The 20519-nt window shown below is 43.1% G+C and overlaps 1 protein-coding gene across 5 annotated transcripts in view; it reads right to left on the bottom strand.

The window, feature by feature from the left end:
- The window catches only part of CELSR1 (cadherin EGF LAG seven-pass G-type receptor 1), a 172021-nt gene that overhangs the window by 46027 nt on the left and 105475 nt on the right, over positions 1-20519 (bottom strand). For all 5 annotated transcript variants that reach the window (XM_027731911.2, XM_027731909.2, XM_027731908.2 and 2 more), the window contains exons 6-8: positions 3828-3985; positions 2601-2764; positions 1457-1582 (exon numbers count right to left, since the gene is read on the bottom strand). In XM_027731911.2, the coding sequence (XP_027587712.2) occupies positions 1457-1582; positions 2601-2764; positions 3828-3985 (448 nt within the window). The remainder of the gene's footprint in view (positions 1-1456; positions 1583-2600; positions 2765-3827; positions 3986-20519) is intronic.

Raw genomic sequence — 20519 nt, 5'->3', positions numbered from 1 at the left:
GTTTGGTCTTGAATTTGGGATAAGAAAATGACAAAACACACGTTTGGTCAAATTCTGAATTTCCACTTGAAAACTAAGATAAAGACAGAGGGAAGGATAGTCTTTGCATGTGATAGCACTACTCCCCATTTACACCAGCACAGGTTATAGCAGAGCTGGGCCCTGGCACTCCCTCAGGATACATCAGCATGGGTTTGTACCACAGAGACCAGCTGGTCATGACAAAAACACCAGAACTTCACCAACAAAGATACTTGGCATGAGACACATGTGAAAATTAGATCTTCATACAAATCTGTGAAGCTCAGAATACTTGAGGAGCTGCTACAGAAAGCAGGTACCTCACTAGGGGCAGTAATAGCAGCTCTGGGCTCTGCATGAGGTGGAACATAGGAAGAGGTCTCCATCCCATCAGTCCTTTTTCCTGTTCCTCACTCTACAAACCCTTATTTCCAAGACAAAAACTTAACCATGTGTCCTCTCCTCCTGAGCTGCTGCTTCTCAGGTAAGGGGAGAGCAGCTGCCAAGATCTAGATCTGGCCCAGGCTGAGGCATATTGTGCTAAAGGGGTTTGCAAATCCCTGTGGTGCGTGCAGCTCAGCTGCAATTCCAGGGTCCACACTCTGCTGAGAGCAATCCAGAATATCTGGTTTGGGGTAGATACATCAAAAGAACAAAATCCTTGATCACAACACAAATTATTCTGGGCTAAGTGTCACAGGGGATAAGGGAAGCAAAGACCTACCACATCTGCATCAGGAGCCAGAATTTGGCCTTCTCTTTCTAGGAAAGCCATGCCTAGTATAAGCAGGTTTTCCTTTCTGGAAGCCTCCAAGAAGACTCCAAAGGAACAGCCACCTTACAGCACCAACCCCATGGGACTCCCCACAGAGATGACCCCTTGCTTCTAGGGAAGAAACTGCAAGTCGTTCACACCTTATAAAACTCACCTGCTGCTCCTTCCTTATCCTTTATTAATGAGGTTTTACACATATACGCACATTGTGTTCAATCAAAGAAAAACCCAGTAAAACTGAAAGTGCTCATACTTAGCAGAGAATGCCTTCCTGCCAAGAAAGTGGTGATTAAAACTGCACACTGATCCCTGGGTTGAGTCAAAGCTCAATAAATCAGCGGGATTCTTTCCACTGATTTAAAGGGGCTTAGGATCAGGCATTTTACTATAAACAAATTACTGAATACTGCCAAGTTCTTTGGAATGACTTTGCTTATGTAAGTAAATCAATGAAAGCTGCTGTTATTCATGACAGTATGTCATCTACTACGTTAGTGATCTCCAAAATTATTTCAGATAGATAGCGGGTGACTTTTAGTCTCAACTGTAATCTTCTGTTACCCTTAAGCATGACAGTTTGACATACATGCTATGAGATATTAATGACGGGTAATGAAACATGCACACATGACAGTGTATGAAGAGGTCTTTGCATCCTACCTTGCTCACAGTTTTTCCCTCCATAGCGTACGGGGCACTCACAGATGTACATGTTCCACTTGTTGATGCACGTGCCTCCGTTCTGGCACCAGTTGGTTTCACAATAGTTCCTCTGCGCTGCACAGCCTGAAATTCAGGAAAACCACTACTTTGCAAGGTTTTAACAAGAAAAAGGCTCTAAATTACTGTATTTGAGTTTTTATGTAAAGACACAACATAAGTTTGGGTTTTTTGCTTTCTTTTTTTGAAGAAGTGAAGTCAGTGAAGTAAAATGTGGATGGCAAATTTCATGTGCGCTGATCGTATGTCAAATTCGTAGAGACAAATCTATCTATCAAAAGTGTATGCTACGACTCCCTTCTCAATGCACGATCAACAAAACATACTTCAGAACTGCAATTTAGCTCTTACACAGACCTTCAGCAGCATGGACAGAAGACATTTGCCATTTTTGTATGTAAGAGCCAGTTTTAGGATGATGACAACATTCTGTACACCTAATCACCAGAACTAATCCTGATCAGGGATCCAAGGCTGGAAACCAAATCAGAACCTCCAACAGGCTGCCTCATGAAGCAGGTTTCAGATTTGGGGAATTTCAGAATTTTGTTTACAGAACAAAGACAATTTATTAAAAAGTCATTAAAAGTGCTGTCTTTTTTCATGAACTAATCCCACTGTCTTTCAGAGCAAGATGACATTTGAAAGGTAGCTAAAAAAACAGAAGAAGAAAAGTTCATTTAGCAGTAAATTCCTGGGTGAAACTCCTAGCAATGCAGAAGGTCTAAACAAGCCCAGTCCTTCCCTGTGTGCTGCCTAATCCTGGAAGTATGCCCTGTGCCACAGGCTATTGTGTGCCTCTCTGGCACAGGCAAGGACTGCACCTTGCTCAAACAAATGAGGTCTGGATGCAGCCACGCCAGTGGCACGGTGGCAGCACAATGCCCAGCAACCGTGCCACTTGGCTGCTTTGCCGTCAGCGGTGCTAACAGGGGGACAAGCATCATTTCAGACCCCTCTGTCTCCTGCCCCTTCCTGGGGTTCCTCCCAGTGCTGGCCCCTTCAACACCCTAAGCCTGGCTACACGCACAGTTGTGGCAGAGACCTTTCTTGTGTTGATTTTTGGGGTGCTAGTCGCTCATACCTGGCAGAGTGCCATTATTGGCGATGAAACTGGCCATGTCGATGGGCTTGCTGTCGATGGAGAGGTTCCTCATGCAGCCAATAAACTGCCTGTTGTGCACCGGGAAATCTTCAGGCAAGTTTGGGACACCACCAAGGAGGAGCGGACCAGTTAGGTCCAAAGATCTGAAGAAAAAAGAATTGCTCATAATTTCTTGCAAATAGTTTGGTTTGTTTTGTTCTTTATATTGCTGCTTCCATAAGCACATTTGAGCTGTTTAGTCTATCCGTGTTGCCATGCACCTCCCTCTGCTACATGAGCACTTCCAGAAACACTAACTTTTAACTTAGAAGCTGTTATATGCATAGAGAATCCAGTGACCTGTCCCTAATAGTGGCCAATATGAAGAAGAGAGTGAAAATTATGGAAAAATGTGCAGCCACAGGATGCTTGTTTCTGATCCCAGTCATGTAGGGACTGGCTTATGCTGCTCAGCACAAAGGCTGAATGCTGTACATTTTTATATAATGACTTAATTATTATATAGTGCCAACCCTTTTAAAAGCCTCTGAAAATCTTAGTCTTAATTACATTTAGTGGATGCAGGTTCTACTAAATGACACCACACTGTGTGAGAAGTGTATCATCTGGTCAGTTTGAATTAGTCCCAATTTTAATGGTGTGCCCTTCTTTTGGGATTAGAGCACCAATGGTCTTTCTGCTATCACTCATTATTTTATATCCCCTCTATGTCGCTTGCTGTTCATCTTCTCTTTAAACTCAAAAGTACTAATGTTTTTTGGTCTTTCCTCTCAGGAAACCTTTTTTCACACCTAATGATTTTCAATGGCCTTTTCTGTACCTCCTTTATTTCTTTTTCAAGATAAGACTTTTAACTTAAATGATGAAAGTAATAAGCTCTTCAGCCATCTCCTTCATTAATAAAGTCTGACATTTTATTTGCCCTTCTGTCTACATTTTCACACCAAGTAGATGCACTGACCTTCAGGTATTTTTTTTCTTGGTTTTGGTTTTTAACTTTAGAAGGAATTTGGTGTATTGACCCTTGCAGTAGCCTCCAACAAATTCCACCTCCCAAACTAAACCTCGTTACTTTTTCTTGTTAAATCATATCTGCTTTTCCAACGTACTGGTTAATTGCTTAGTGTTTGGTGGTTAATTGCATCCTGTTGACTCTCCACTGGAAGAAGAGAATGAGTGGAAAACAAAAATATAAGGAATCCTTACTTTTTTGAGCCAGTCTGAGTCCCCTGGGCAGCACAAGTATAGTTTCCAATGAGGCTCCCGAAGCGCACAGCCACTGCTGTGTCACAGTCGTCCACAGTCACCACAGCCACTTTCTCTCCAGAAGGCCCATGGGGAATTCCTAATCGGCCAATGTTTGGCTTCAAAAAATAAATGGCACATGTCATACAGTGCTACATACACATGGGAGTTAAACACTGGTTCAGTCAGCTCGACAACATACTTCTTACTACCCCCCCAAAAGGGACAGAAGTAGACTGTGTAAAGAGAACAGCAGAAGTTAAGCTATCCTGTAACATTTAGGCAAGGAAAAACCCCAAACAGGTGTTTTCTCACTTCTGCATAGTAAAGTCTAATAAACTGTCTTCACTTTGCACCTCTTCACCTCAAGTGAATGAAAACCCTAAAATTATGTAATATTATAAGTGAGGCTAAAGGCTTAAATCAAATTTTCTCTGATGGGTGTACTCTGTCAGGACTGCCAGAAACTGAGTTCAGGCCCTTATAAAGGCTGTAGTGAGAGGTTGTCTGATGACTGGGAGGGAGCTTAGCTGAAGCCTGATTGCTCCAGCTACAGGATGGAGCGCACGAAATACCACTGCCCATTGCTGAGCCTTCTGAGAAGCCCCCAGTTTCTAGGTTACAGGAGAATAGAGACAGTGACCTGTGGAGCTGGACAATCAAAAATAATGGATAGAAATATGCTTGCTCATGCAGATGCTTTGGTCCAGGCACACAGACTGAGTGCAGTACAGAAGATGGGAAAAAGGTGTGTTTTAGAGAGACAATAAAAACTGTGGCTTTCCCTCATCTCTGGCTTCTCCCAGGCAGCAGGAAACTCCTACCCACCCAATCACAACATGCCCTGGTGAACACGGGCCACAAAACCAGAATTATCACACTCAGCTTCACATCTTCACTGTTTCTAGCTCACTCTGCCAAGCACTTGCTGTCAGTTGTTGTTCTCCCCACTTAAGCACCTACCAACACCTGGGGAAATTCAGTGATCTCAACAGACAGGAAAGCCTATGGGACCACCAGGAATTCAATCCCAAACATCAAACTTCTGCTCTTCCACCACAAACACATTTTTCACCTCCACTAATTTTGTAACTGACAAGATGTATCCCAGCATGACTGGCAGATGGTATCTGCTGTGTAGAAACTCAAGAGACAGATCTGTCCAGGGGAGAAGTGCATTATGACTGTTAAAAAAGGGTGCACATATAAAAGTTGCATAGCAGCCTCGGTGAAGAACTAGCAAACTCTATAAGAAAACCTCTTCCAAGTTCAGTGTTCATATAGAGTTAAGGAGTTCTCATCTACTACTGGTGCAGGATCTCTGAGGACATTATGGGTACAAGAGAAGCAATGAGCTGAACTCAACTGGCTTTGCTGCTGTTCCTCTGTGGGCAAACTGATACCCCACAGGGGCGAAGTACGCAGGATCTGACCGGACACACAGCACAACTGAAAGCCAAAACATACTTTTATGATGTGTTGATCAACAATAGTTGTAACCACATGAAAATGAAGATGTCTGGGCATCACACTGTAGTTTCCTGTATGCTCGCTTTAAAACATGTATTGCTCAACTGCGTTCTGAAATTCCGTATTTGCACAGCAAGCAAGGAAGCAGTAAGGGGATAAATCACTTCTTTTTGTTTCGCTTATACACACACAAATTTGTTAAAATACTTAAAAACACTTTCATCATCTGTAAAGAGAGACAGATTTATTTTTAAGGGTAATTATCCCAATGTATAAAAACATTTTAAAAATGCGTTTCCTGGTGTCGATTCCAGTTGGAAAGTATGTTCCATTTCCTTCACCGAGAACTAATGTGATCACATAGTTTGGCAGTTATTCAGTAAAAGGTTTTGACCTCTCTTGAGTGATATTAAAGCTGATTTTATTTTTTCCGATACTCCCTGGACTTTGCCACTGCCTAGCTTGGAAAGACAGGAAGCATATGTATTTGCAGTGCTGAAAATGTTATTGTATGCAATGATGGCGATGTTAGTGAGCAGCTTTTCAAAGTAAATGAAAAAAACACATAGAAAATTAACCAACGGACAGGCAGACAGACCTTCCCTTCCAAAATTAAAATGTTTACATTCTGGGTGCTACTTCTATTCATTCGAAGGAATGATTCGATTAACATTTATGTTCTTGTGCTTCACTGAAATAATCTATTGTTTCTTACATGGGAGCCTTGACAAAGGCGGGGTATTTATTCTCGCAGCAGGGGGGATCTGCCCAATGTTAATCACGATTGCAACCTGATGAGACTCAGCAGTTTGCAGCTGCTCCTTCACAGTCACTAGCTGCAGTGGAAAATTGATTTTTTTTTTCTACTTTTATTTAACATAGAAACTGCAAAGTGTTTCTCTAGATGTTGACTGTTCATTGCAGTGCAGATCTCTTCAGCTCTGATGACCACACAGAATCATAAGGTGATGAAGAAGAAAGGGAATATTTCAGTGAACAAAAAGAAATGTATTGGCAGTTCAGGCCATACTTAGTTCAAACACATACCAATTTTCTGACCACATTAAAGGTTCATTTGATGGAACAGGCTTTTTACCAAAATGGAAGAATATGTTGGGAAAAGAAAGAGATATTTTCTGAGTGATTTAATGGGACAAGGACTCAAAATACGTGGCAAGTACTACACTACTCATCTTCTCAACAGCTAGCATAGGGAATACTTTATAACTGAAATAATGTGAAATAAATAAAAGAGTGGAACAGAGGAAGCCTAAGTTAGGAGCTCCTTCAGAATTGAATCATTAAATAGATTTTCTTCATTTAATATTTTGATTAATACTAAATATAGGTTGCTGGTGAAGCAAAGAATATTTAGAGCATTATGCATTAAAAAAAGAATGATTTTGAACAGTTGCATGCAAGAAAGAGAATTAATCCCACAACATGAAACTTGGGATCTAATGTAAAGAATTCCTCTTGCAGACTTGGAGACAATCAGCACTAAATGGTGAAAAATAAGAAAAAAACCCCTACTAGTTGATTACAAAACAATTAGGGATCATGGTGAGATTAAAATGCAACACTGGGTTGTTGTAGAGATGCATATTAGGGAAATTTCATGACACTGAGTAGGATAGAATATTGTGGGCAATTCTGATTTCATTTATTAAAAATACCTTCCAACTACACCAAGTGCACAGAATAGCAGCCAGAGCAATGCAAAGCTTACCTTATCAAACAGGCAAAATGGACTTGGCGTGTTTAGTCTAGTAAAGTAAAGGCTGAGTAAGGGGTTTGGATATGAGAAGATGCTATCACTACAATGGAAACAGTAAAAGAACAAAGGGATATGAGATGCCCATGAGTAACGCAGGCTGGAAATCACCAGGTGATGCTCATCCATAGGAGGGATCATCTTTGGGAGAGTAGCAGGGATGAAAATTATAAAAAATAACTTAATTTGTTTATGATTATAGAAGCTGGTATCAGCAGAGGACTGGCTTATGTTTGAAAAAAAATAAGTAACAGCAAGCACTACTTGGAAAATGCACAAGAAAGTGAATTACCACTAAGTGACAGCACACAGATTTACATTTCAGGCACGATCTTTGCCTTGATGAAGTCCTATTGGAGCAAGATTGATCCCTAACAGTAGGAACAGCTAATACTAACCAGCATTAGTTCACACTATTATTTTCTGGAAATACGTTCAAGGAGTTAAAAGCCAGACTTTCATCTGGTTACTTAGCAGTCCTTTCTGCCTGTCAGACTCATCTCCTGAAACACCACGCTAGACGAAAGGCAAGTTTCATTAGCTGTGCCAATTCTGCACTCATGAGTAAATGTGCAATGTGGTGTACAGGAATTTACCAGCATGACCCCCATTAATGGTAATGCAAGTCATGTAACTGAGTTCCTGCTCATGGGGCTGAAAATTTATCTTTTGCTACCTAACGCTAAAGGCTGCCTTTTCAGTTAGTGCTTGTTCAGAAAGAGGTTGGGATTCAAACTTCAAAGACCACATGCTGTAAAATTGAGTAGCAAGATGAGGTACCAAGCAGTGCCAGAGGGAGAACTTGGTCTCCCTTAAACAAACTATGAAAGAAGTAGATTATTCCTGGACTCAAAAGAAAAGGAATAAAAAGCAGCCCTGAGTGTTGCATTGTTTTATCACCATTAGGTAGTGACTCCTCAAACATTCTGTGCACCCCATATTGAAATTCATTTTGTTTGTTATACCAGCTCTTGTGTTTTCTTGTTATAATCACATACAGAGTCACTTGGAGAAGAGAAAGAAGCAGCCCTGTCTCAGGATCAACGTGTGAGAGCAGAAGCCACCTACTTTTTTCTCTATCTGTAAAACAAGATGAAGCACAATTATGCTCCTGAAATTACGGCAATTAGTACCTAAAATTGCCAAAAAAGTACCTAAAAAGGCAAATCTTACCTTTGCCTCACTGAACTTTCATGAAGGAGATTAGTGGTTCTGATCTATGAGTGACAATCTCCAATTTCATGTCTAACCCATGACATTCATCCTTGCCCAGACAGAGTCACAGGTAGATTGCAACTACAGGAATGACAGTCTTCCAGGCTGTCTTTTGAAAAGTGCAGGTCCCATTCTGACCACAGCGGAGATAACAGTGAGACTCACCTGCTGTCCTCAGCAGTGATGTGGAGGAGTGACCTCCTCAAGCTACAAAGGGACATGGAAGTCCCTTTGGCCACCTGTGGTGACTTTCTCAGGTTGCAGTGAGAGAATGCCACTGTGGAGCTATTTCACCAGCAATGCCAAATCTGATTTTCATGAAAACCAAGTACAGAGCAATGTTTGGACTTCTCGCCGCAACTTCAACAGCAAGGAACACATGTAGATTTTCTCAGGCGCATGAAAAACCCTGAGAAGCTTAATCTGTGAACTTGTGTTTTATAAATGGAGACCAGATAAAGGAGAGAAGGTCATCAAAACACATCTGTTTATAGTTTGCAAATCTACTACAAAAATCCACTCCCATTCCACTTAAAACATTGGACATGGATATTCTCATGTCTCTCAGTTTCATGTGGATTCTCTATTATGTTAAAGTAAATATTTAAACTGTGAGAGCCTACACAGTTACTTATTAAAGACACAGATGGTCTAATAATGCTCTGTGAATGGACAGACATATAGATCAACGGACAATGGAAAGCTTGTCTTAAATACTTAACTGTTTTACTTTTACATTATATATTCTATTGTTTCCAAAAGTCAGGATGCAAAATTGTTGGAGAGGTTTAAGCAAATAGTCCAATCTTTGGTGGACTTATTTTGAATTAAACCAGACTAGATACTGTACATGTAATAAATGTAATAAATGTTTGTTTAGTCAATCAGCAGCAGTGCTGACACTCAGATTCCTGCATCTCACCCTTCTATCAGTTAATCTGCAAGATTAACTTTTCCAAAAGTCTCACAAACTTTTCTTCTACCAGAACACTTTTTTCCAACTTCCATTCATAGATAAAAAATTGCCACTTGACTTTTCTCACAGATAGAAAGAGGGAGAGTGGTTTTGGTTGGCCATGGGAGAGAGTGTTCCAACATCATGGATATTTCCTGAACTCAGACTGAATTGAAAGCTGTGCTCTCCAGCCCAGATCTCGGCTAGGAGGTCTTCCGCCTGCTTTAGTCACCCCATTAAGTCTTTTGAAGGAGCTGAGGAGACGATTCAGCAGCAGACTGTAAGTATGGCCAAGACCTAGAGAACACAAACTGGGAACGCTTGCAGATGAGACACAACCTACCTCGTTATGCTTGGCACGAGGAGACCCGGTTTTGGGGGACAGACAGGATGCTGAAGAGAGTAAATAATGCATTTGCTTAGCTCAGCAAATACATTAAAAATCTATCCATTTTAGAAAGTTACTGTTTTAGCAAAATGCTTTGCATGGCATAGCTTAATATGCAGAGCTTGGCTTATTTGTCTTTTTAATAAGTGCAAATGTGTAAGAAGAAAAGCAATCCTGAAGCCAGTGCCAGCCTTTCACTGATTCCAAGAGTTTGCTTACCAGACAATAAGTTACCCTTCTGTTTTTGTTAATCAGTAGCTAATGATTTATTGGCTGTTTGGAGTGGTTAAAGGTTAAAAAGAATCTGTTTCCTAGTTATTTTTTTAATACCAAAAAAACTCTCCTCTGCATTGTTAATGTGCCGGTTCCAGAACCGACCACCCCCTAAAAGTGCTGGGTGGAAAATGCCTCATAATCATACCTTATGGGGCTCTTCGTTTTCTAACGCTTCCAGCTACAGTAATAATGGGAAAAAATGGAGCAACTGGCATCGGGTCCCGCTGGAGGCTGTTGCCGGGGCTCCGTCCGCCGCCGGGGTCCCCCCTGCCCGGTTCCCCGGCGCTCATTAGGCAGCCCGCCAGCCGCCCCGGCTCCTTCGTTAACCCGCCGGCCCCTGCCCTGCGATCTGACGCGGCGAAGGGAGAAACCCCCTCCGATTCCCAGGCGATGCTGTGCTGCTTCAGTGGTCAAAAAGCTCATTAAGGGCCCACGGCGGCGGCGGTCTCCCTGGGCAAGCTGCCTGAGCCCGGCCCCCCCGCAAGGAAAATAAATAAATAAACAGGGAAAAAAAATAAACAGGGAAAGCACCGTGCTTGCAATCCCGGCGGAGAGACCAGGAAATGCCGGAGAAGCTTAGAGTGGACTTGCAGACCACTCTGATCAATCGGGAAACTTCAAATTACGCCAGATTAGACAAACCACTAATGTTAATCCTTGTTTTTTTAGAGTTTTCTCCTACAGATTGCCAGAGCACCTTTAAAATAGGCGGTGTGAAGAACAGCGAATCTTTTACACATGCCGATTAGTCACCAGGGAAAGGCAGGACAAATAATTTCACATAAACCCCTTTACTTCTTTGATGCTTGTATCCCCTTTATTCACTGAATATTTTAATGGCATTTCTTTACACAAACTTGGCTCAAGTCTGTACAGAAACATGAGAACCTGTGACAGTGAAAAGGAAAACCAAAAAGAAAGCTTCCCATCAGTGAATCAAAAATGCAAATCCTGAAAAGCCACCAGACCAGTTCCTTTTCCTAGAGAAACGCCCTGCAACACCAATCGTCAGGATCGTCAGGATCCGGGCTGGGCCACAAAGTCAAGCGAGTTTTACTGGCCTCATCTGTTATCTCCTTCAGGGCTGCATCCAGAGGCTAAACTTTGATATTCAAAGCAGGAGGCTTTAGGCACAGCTATGAGATCTGGCACCAGTGAATGGCACTGGCCTGAATTGCTGCTGCTTGTTCAGTGCTAGGGCACAGATGGGGAGCAGTCCTCCTGTCCCAACATGTGGTCAATGGCAGTGAGGCTGTGAATAGCCACTGTCACACAGAGACAGTGTCCAGATGTGCTCCTTGCCTCCACACTGTGACCAGTATCTGCACAAACATCATCCAGCTACTACAAAGGGTATATTCTACGATTTGACTACTTTTGTCAAGGGCTGCTGTAGTACTGACGGGAAGAAAGAGTTTTCCCTGTCTGCAAATTGAAATTTTATCCTCAAATGTGTATTCCCAGATGCTTCTCAGCTCTTTGATGCTGAATCAGTGACACAACAAGGACCTGTTTTGCCTGTAAAGAGACCATGCCCACTCCTCAAGACAACATTCAGCTTTCCCTGTGGGAGACACCACTAACCATGGTTAGGGGTGCCCTTGTCCACGTTCTGCAGTCCTCTCCTCCCTTCTGATCTGCCCCTGATCTGTCAGGGGTGCCTTCCCCCTGACCTCTCCTGCCCTGTGAACCCTTTTCCAGCTTATTTTGCTGCTTCCCTCCCTTCCACCAACAAGGATGTTCTTCCAGCATCCTTGGAGAACTGGGAAATAAGAGCATGAGAAGGATGCTGGAAGAACATCCTTGTTCTCCTTCACATGCTGCCCTCTCCCACTTCAGCAAACCCTTCTCTCTTTGCCATTTGTCCCTATCTACCTTCCAAAGTACCATTCTCAAATATCTTTGGCTTTATATAAATCTTGTACATTTTACAAAATAATTTTGCATCCAGGATGTGAGTGTTGTTGCTCTCAGAGTCCAAGAAATACCTAGATATAGCACACCTTGACACTTACGCACAGCAACTAACTCCTTCCTGGACACATCCCTGGTGACAGATTGCCAAGCAAACTGCTGCTTAGTGTGGATAATGGAGTCACATTTCAGTCTATAAAATCCAGGAATCCTACACTTTTCCATGGGCTCTCCCCTGACTCCGTGGCTGGATCTACGCAAAGGTCTCCTAGTACACAGGGCCTTGCATGACCAGGTGATTGCAAAGTGCTGCTTCCTCTCGCTGCACAGACAGATGCATAATACCTGAAAAGTTACTGGAAATCAGCAAGCTACTGTAGATTTACTGCATGATTAAATGGAGATAAGAGTGCACTTCAAAGAACTTGCGCCAAATACCTGAGGTGCCATTTCAATGACTCCACTGGCTTTGCAGAAGCCCTTGCCAGGCTGGGCTGCACAGTGTAGCCTTCAAGCCCTGTCCTCATGGCCTTAAGGTGAGCCAAGGGTCACTCAGAGTCTACCAAATCTCATGGAGGTCCCTTGCACCTCCTCAGCCTTCAGAAAGAGCTGAAAATCACCATTTTGGGAGATGCCATTACATCTGCAGATTTTTGCAGTGCAGAGGTGTCAGATGGCTTGAGCAAACATGGGCTCAAGGAGCACCACTGGGTGCCAGGTTCCCCAGGGTGACCTGAGAGCCCCACACCAGGAAGAAAGCTACACAGCTGACACTTGGTTCAGGTGTGGGGTGGGCACAGATGTAGAGTGGCAGTAATTGCTGTAAATAGGTACACAAGTTAAGCCTTTTAAAACCCAGGAGTGAGAGGAGTAAGTATTGAGCCGCCTTGCCAAAGATGAGCCTTAAAAAAGAGTAGGGGCTCAGGCTGGTTTTGACAAGACATGGTCCCTACTGTCACTGGCAGAGTGAAAACCCTGTGGGTGGTTCCTGAAAAGTTACTGTTTGTGTTTGCATATAAAATCACCACCACAACGACTAGTGTTTTCAGGTGGTGTTTGCAAACTCTGTGAGAACAACACTTCCAAAAGCAGGCGGGGGAGAGAAAGAGCCAGGCACTGGGTACGAGCTTGCCCTCTCTTCCCCAGTCGCCTGAGAGATTTCTCAAAGCTGTCACTGAGAGCTGAGCTACTCAGGCCTGGGGAGCAGGTCACACTTTACATCTCAATGACCTCCAAATGACTTTCACTGCTTTACACTTTAATTTCCCGAGACACAGATTTAGAGTCGAGTTATTTGTTATTTCGTGTCAAGACAATGGAATGTCGCTCCACAGCCAAATCCTGATTTCCTTTCCCAGATATCAATCACTTTGCACTTACCCTGTACCAGGAAAAAAAAATAACCAAACAAAAAACAACGAAACTAATTATTACTAATTGAAATCCACATGAATAAATATCGGTAGAATTGCAGGGAGGGGCTTTTAAAGTCCAGGCTCACGTGTGCCTGTTCTGCAAGGGCAGATCAGCTGCCCACCTCCCACCCCCTTACACCCGCTAACACCTGCAAGGGCTCTGCAACCACATTCAAGACCAAGAAAAAGTAAATATTAGCCAGGCAGTCCTTCAGTGCTTTTCAGGAGATGTTAGGAATGTAAATGGTCGTCACAGGCCAGACCAAAGTCCCACTGAGGGAGTGGTATATGCCATGGAAGAGTCTACAAACAGGGCAAATGTGCAGCAACATTTCTTTCTCCTGCTCTAAGCTCTAGGCTTCCCAAATTCAATATTACAGGTGGGAGTTCGAGGTGAGGAGGATTCTGCCACATTTTCAGGATGGGACTCAAGTTCTCATCTAATCAGTCTTTTGCTTTATATAACCACAGAACACCACCTAGTGAGTGCTGCTTAATAACATGACTTGCATCCAAGCAAAAATTTTCCTTTAGAAAGGAAATACTGACTTGATTTAAAGATTTCAAGGAACAGTGAGACTATCAGAACTGTGGGCATATTATCATGAAGATGATATACCTTCACTATTAATGATATTGCATATTATATATATTATAATTATATATTGTATCTTATCACAATCTGTCAAGCTTCAGTTTCTATATAGCAAATCTGTGGTCTGACCTAGACTAGGATTTTCATTGATGATCCTCTGGATTTGGGTGGAAGAGGATGAATTTGACCTCAGCAAGGATGTGAGTCTCTGAATCATCAGCCAGAAAGCCAGGAAATTACTCATAAACTGAACTATTTTTTCTGAGATTACCTTTTCTCATGGCATTTTAAAAATTGAGTTCTGAGCATGCGGGAAATTACATCTTTTGTATTCAGACACAAGGAACATATTTTATGTGTTTGACTAGAAAAACATTTTGAACTTTAAATGTAAAATGCTCATATGCAATGAAAAATCTAATTTCTTTCCTTTGCTCTAGCTGCTTGTAATTTTAATTGCTAGGTTTTTTTAATGGCCATGCCCACTAGCACCAAAAATACATAGTATAGATAAGTAATACAAATGCATAGCTACAAATTCCTCATACCCTCATCTTGCACATGTGCCTCCAGCACTACCTACCACATGCTTGACCAGTATACAAGCCTGCTCACCAAAAAAGCACAATACTCTGCTGATACAGTAATTTCTGTTTTTGTAAGAAAGTTTTGAAAAAACTACCATAACCTCCTTCTGGCTAACCATCTTGGTAATCCAAGTCAAAATTCAGTCAAAATTCCTTGACATTTTGAGTTGAAAAGTAAATTAAACATGCCTGTCTCTCAGGATGTTACTTAAAATTTTGGTTGTGGCTAACAAAGGAAGTGACTTTTTCCCTTGAATTGCTTTTCTTCCTTGTATAACTGAGGAGACCCTGGTAACCTTCTTTGTGAAGAAGAGGTCCTGCACTTACACAGATAAGTATAGCTAAGTCCTCAAAACTAGACCTAATGAACTGACTGTGGTTATGCTCCCTGTGTTTCTGGTGTCCTGCAACCTTTCCTTATGCTTAAGCTATGGCAGAACTTTTGATCTCATGAAACTGCCGTAGAAGGAAAGGCATCCAGCACAAATTGACGATGTGGTGAAGTCTACCATCCGTGCTCTGTTGGAAGTTAGCACTATCCACAACCTCCTCCTTGCTGTAACACCACTGGCCTCTAGACCCCTGCAGTACATTCCACTATTAAATATTAAATATTCACCATGAAATAGGTGATACAGAAATGATAAAATTTGAAGAAATATTGCTAAATCTTAAGTAAGAATATGTGGTTTGTTTTAAGAGGAAGCACTAAATTGTAACATGATTTCTGCCTTACACATTTGAGAGAGCCTTTAAAAGCTATATTAGCATTTTTTAGAAATATGAATTTAGGTTTGGAAATGCCACAAAATTCTATTTCTTCCTGGAAAAATATGCTCAGAGAAGTAGGTTGCTCCTAACTGAATGATGTCTCCAGTATTTCCAGTACCTCCCTACCCCCAGTGTTTGTTTGACAGTTGCAATTACCCTTCTGCGTTTTTCTTTATCACACAATGCCAAGCAATGCTGGAGCAGGTCTGTGTTGATCACAGATGCTGTAAACGCAGCAAGTCAATCTGAGCCAGCAAAATCCAAACTCTGGCAGGGCCCACATCTGATCAACAGTGGCATTACCATAATCTTCAACAAGTGCATTGTTTATTTAGAAAATCTCCCTCAATCCCTTAACAAATTAGTCTGGAAGCCACCATGAGGATTAACTTCATAAATTCTCCCTGAGATCACAATTACATCTGCTCAGATGTCACCAGTGATAGGCATTTGCACAAGTCATACCCAGCCTTTATTACTAATTGCATTTCCAGTTATTTGACTTCTCTTGGGGTCTGTCTTTTCCAACCAAGTTACAAAACTCAATACTCAGCTAGGGCAACCCTGCTCTGGTGTGAGAGGTGCTCCCCAGAAAAAGGGGTAATACCTAATACCCATCTAAGAATTTAATTGCCAAACACTTTTCTTGACTGTTCAGATTAAGAAGTAAACGATACTAGGTGGTGTCCTGGATACATGAGGGCAGTGTCTTTCACCCTGTGTCCAATGACTAGAAGTTATGCCTAGCTGGTGGCAGCTATGTGGCGCTTCTCCAAGGAACTGGCAATCCCTATTCAGCTACAGGCATGTGCCTGCCTCATAAATCACCCACAGCACTGGCAGCTTCCTTGGCAGGCTCAGCAGGGAGACCAAGAGCTGAGCAAACAAGGTGTTTGTACTGGAATGGGAGCTTTCCACTTGAGGGGCAGCACAGGGATAGGATGGTACAGGGAAGCCTGTGCTGAGCCCACTGCATGATGCTCCTGTTTGCCTGTTGGTCCTGGGGGAACAGGGTGGTGAGAACCCAGAACTTCTAACAAGAATTAGTTCCTTTTATAGGAAAGAAAGCAATTACCATGTCACGCATGTCTTTTGGCACAGTTGTCACAATCTGTGTTTCACTACAATGTTGATATCTGCCTTTTTTTTCCAAGACCAAGTGGCAAAATCAACTGTCAGTCCTGAATACAGAATATATTTCCATAATAGATGAACTTGCCATCATCAGAGAGGGTCTGTGTTTTCAGAAGGAAATGAGATAACGTATCTGTCAGCTCCATAGGCACCTGGTACAGGGGCACATGTGTTGTAGCCAGCAGGGTTTGTGCTTGTCTCTGCAGCAGACCGTCAGAGGTTGCTGCGCTCATCCCACCCTATTCAAAACAAAGTGCTACATTAACCTCTCCAACACCGACCAGCACCACTCCCACTGCCTGCGACTGCCTGTGCCATTTGTGCTTGTGCCCTTGGACTGAAGCCACCAAGCTTCCAGTTGCACACAATTGCACCAGTTCACCCTAATTTTTTAGGGGTATCTGTCACTACCCCAGTGACTCGTGGCCGTATGAAATATGGTCCCAGCTGGGTCTTGGGTGGGAGAACAGGAGTGGATCTGAGTTTTTAAAAGGGAAGTTTTGCGTATGCCTCCTCAAGTCTTTCAGCCATGCTCTGGCTCTGGTCACCGTAAGGCAGTTGTGTGACACAAGCTCCCAGAATCAAAACAGAGGCTCTAGTAAAACAAAGGCAGTGATGAATGTTAGAGATTTGCTATAAACATAATCTTAAAGGTAATTCTGCTAACGAGCGGCAGTCATAATGCACGTAAGAGTATGAGAAAATGCAGAGGTTGTACAAGACTGAACCCAAGAGCTTATGCTTGCTATGCAGTCAGCTGAAGCGGGTGCTCATATGAACCAGGCATGCTCCAGCAGGACACGACACATCTAAGGTGAATTTGTGCCACCCTTGTTGCAGTGTACTGCCCCTCTACACCTGCTGGTGGGCCCTGCTGGCTGCTGCACACTCCTAGTTCCTGCTTCCTGAGGCTGCTGCTTCCATGCTCACGTCTCCCTTGGGAGCTCAATGGGTTCATCGGGCTGTCTGTTAAGTTTGTACATTTATCCGCCCTTTTCCTTTTCCTACATCAGAAGCTGCCATTGGACTAGGGATCTGGAAGGTGTCTGTGCAAAAAAGTCAAGCAAAGAAACTGGCTGATTTTTCTTCCTAATTTAGAAAATGGGGGGATGCTCCTCCTCCCCGATCCCAAAATACAAACAGTCAACAAACTCAAAATCCAACAACCTTCCATTTACATATCCAAGCTTGTCAGGAAAACATTGCATTTTTTATCTCGAGGTCTCTTCTCCTGCCCATTGTAGACAGTCTGTATCCTGAAGCTGCTGAACAACAGGCCTATTGCAAAGTGCTTATTTCTTGCTTAGTGTTATGGTTTAACCCCAGCAAGCAGCTAAGCCTGGAGAACACACAGCTGCTTGCTCACTTTCCCCACAACAGGATGGGGGAGAGAATCGGAAGGGTAAAAGTGAGAAAACTTGTGGGTTGAGATAAAGACAATTTAACAGGTAAAGCAAAAGCTGCGCACACAGGAAAGCAGAGTTCCATCATGCGTAACACTGACTTGGGAAGATAAATGCCACCACTGTGAACACCCACCCCTTCCCTCTTCTTCCCTTCTGTCATGGGATACCCCTGTGGTCAGCCGGAGTCAGCTGCGTCCCCTCCCAACTCCTTGTGCACCTCCAGCCTCCTTCAGGTGGGGCAGCCTGAGGAGCAGAAAAGGCGAGGCAGTGCAAGCACTTCTCAGCAGTAATGAAAACATCGCTGTCTTATCAACACTACTTTCAGCACAAATCCAAAACATAGCCCATGTTAGCTCCTGTGAAGAAAGTCCACTCTACCCCAGCCAAAACCAGTACACTTGGGCATGACAAAAATTGCACATGGAGATGAAGAGTGTGCATGGAGTGAAGGTGGGTGGTTCAGAACAGACCTGCAGATGTTTTTTGTTTTATTTTAACAGTAAGAGCACTGACAGATACTATCTTCAGGTATACTCTCAATTTATGCCTCTTTGGACATTTATATTCACAGAGCTTCCATATGACATTCCTCTTTCTGACCACCATATTGCCTGACTAGCTACAGGAACAGCATCAAGTGAAGCCCTGACCTGGCCTGGGGTTGCTTTTTCTTCCTGACTTTTCCTCCAGGACCCTGCCCTTCCTTACCTTTCATCTCGAGTCCCAAGGAAGTGCAGATGGGATCTGTTCAAACAGCTCTGTTGCAAACAGCTTCATCCCACTTGAGCTGACAGTAGTCCCAAACCCACATCATCCTCAAGACTCTCAGCTGCCCGTAGCTCCGTCTGGAGCACAGCAAGGCACACGAGCTCTGTCCACCAGTGCTAGAGAGCCACCACTCAGATCACACGACCAAATGGGGCTCACTGAGGTCTCCCAGGTATGGAGTTCATTGTTTTTGCCCAGACATATTGCTACCCCTGGCATCAACAACCACTCTGTGGGCACTACTAGTGATCCACAGTATGGAGGATTTGTGGATGCAGACTTCAAAAATTAAGGTCTGCTGGCACCATAGCACAGCTGTATGGGCATGGGCAAATAATCCTTCAGGATCAGTTTTGGCAGAGGAACCCACAGGTGAGGGAGAAAGCCACCTTTCCGCCCACTCACCCACCAGCAGAGCAAGCACAAGGGGAGAGCTGCAGCAGGCACCTGAGGTATGGAAAATAAATTACAGTGCGGGACTTGGCACTGAAATAGAGGGTGTTTTGGCACCTGGAAACAGCTTTCAGCCAGTGGATGAGGGATAAAACTCCCTGGGAAGGGAAGGTACTGGTAAATTCTAGTGCATGAGTGGGCTGAGAGCTAAATCTCTACAGTATTAGCTCAGTCTTCAGTGATACTCAAGCCACAGCTTGCCCCAGATGAAGGCCAGTTAACTCAAGAGAAACCACCACTCACCACAGGCAGGAGATTTTTGAATGCATAAGTGAGTCTATGAAAGCAATGCACCTCCTGTGCTTTGAATTCACAACACACCAAAGATCAACACTAAGCAGCCCTCATTTCTTTCAAGTTTATCTCTAACAGAAGAATTTGCCTGTTTTCTGCAGCAGTTGTCTTCAGGCTAAATGCAGGTCTGGGTTCTGCTGGGTGGGAAGTGCACAGGGATGGAACCACTCTGAAAGAGTGGGCTACTCCTAAGACAGTCAAGTATCTGAAACAACAACCATGGCGCTCTTCAGTCTGAAGACATGCAAGGAAGGAGTGAAAGAACAGCAGCTTACTATTGATTACCAGATATGAGAAGAAACCTTATCCCAGTTATGGAAAAAGAGTAATATTTGTCCTGAATATCTCATCCTAGGAGACTGCAGGCTCAAAAGAACAGTACAGTGGAGATACTCTCCAAGGCACCCATCATTTTATACCTCTTGACCATGGAAGACGTTCTCACACACACATACTGCCTGGTCTTTCAGTTGTTACTTTTGTGAGTCATTCTGTGAGTCATTCAAGGCTTTGTTCATCCAAATCCCCAGAAATTACTGCACTGCACATCAGACACTCAGTGACAGCTTGTTTCTCTCTGCTCTTCTCAGGTTTTCTGTCACTGAGGTAAAATTATCCTATGCTCCCTTAAGCAGATGCAGAAGGACCTTCTGCCTACAGAACAGTAACGTCCTTAAGCAACTTTGATGTCATATATGTATAAGTAACACATAAGATAAGGAGCACATAAATATACATGTACATGCCCTCTATAATTAAAGGAACATGTCCATACGCAAAACATTTTTATGTTGTGCCAAATGATGAATTCTACCCTGAGGTAATGAGTCAGGTAAAACATTAACATAAGTTTGATGGTATATCTCAAATTCTGAACAAAATTGCATTTCTATCAGAAGTTTGGGAGAATGGCTTGAAGTTTTCACTTAATTAAAAACATTACTCACTACTGGGCTCAGTAAAGTCTTCTGTCCCAAGCACTGCCTACAATCACACATGACCCTGTATGCGCAATGAATGACAAATAATTCATGTGATATCATTGATACTGAGCGTCATTACCATCAAACATGGTTTTGCTCCTATTCCAAACAAGTATGGCTAAACCTACCGTCACTCAGGCTGGCAGGCTCAGGAGAGCCAAAGGATGAGGATCAAACTCCATCAGAGGCTGACTATATTCTCATTGTGTGGAAAGGAAGTACATTTAGGAGGCAAATTCACAGCTATCCTGTGAA

This window comes from Pipra filicauda, unplaced genomic scaffold (genome assembly GCF_003945595.2).
Source record: "Pipra filicauda isolate LSUMZ 115617 unplaced genomic scaffold, ASM394559v2 scaffold167_size3244652_pilon, whole genome shotgun sequence".
NCBI lineage: Eukaryota > Metazoa > Chordata > Aves > Passeriformes > Pipridae > Pipra > Pipra filicauda.
Note: the sequence above shows the minus strand (reverse complement) of the source record. Positions and strands in the feature narration are given on the sequence as shown.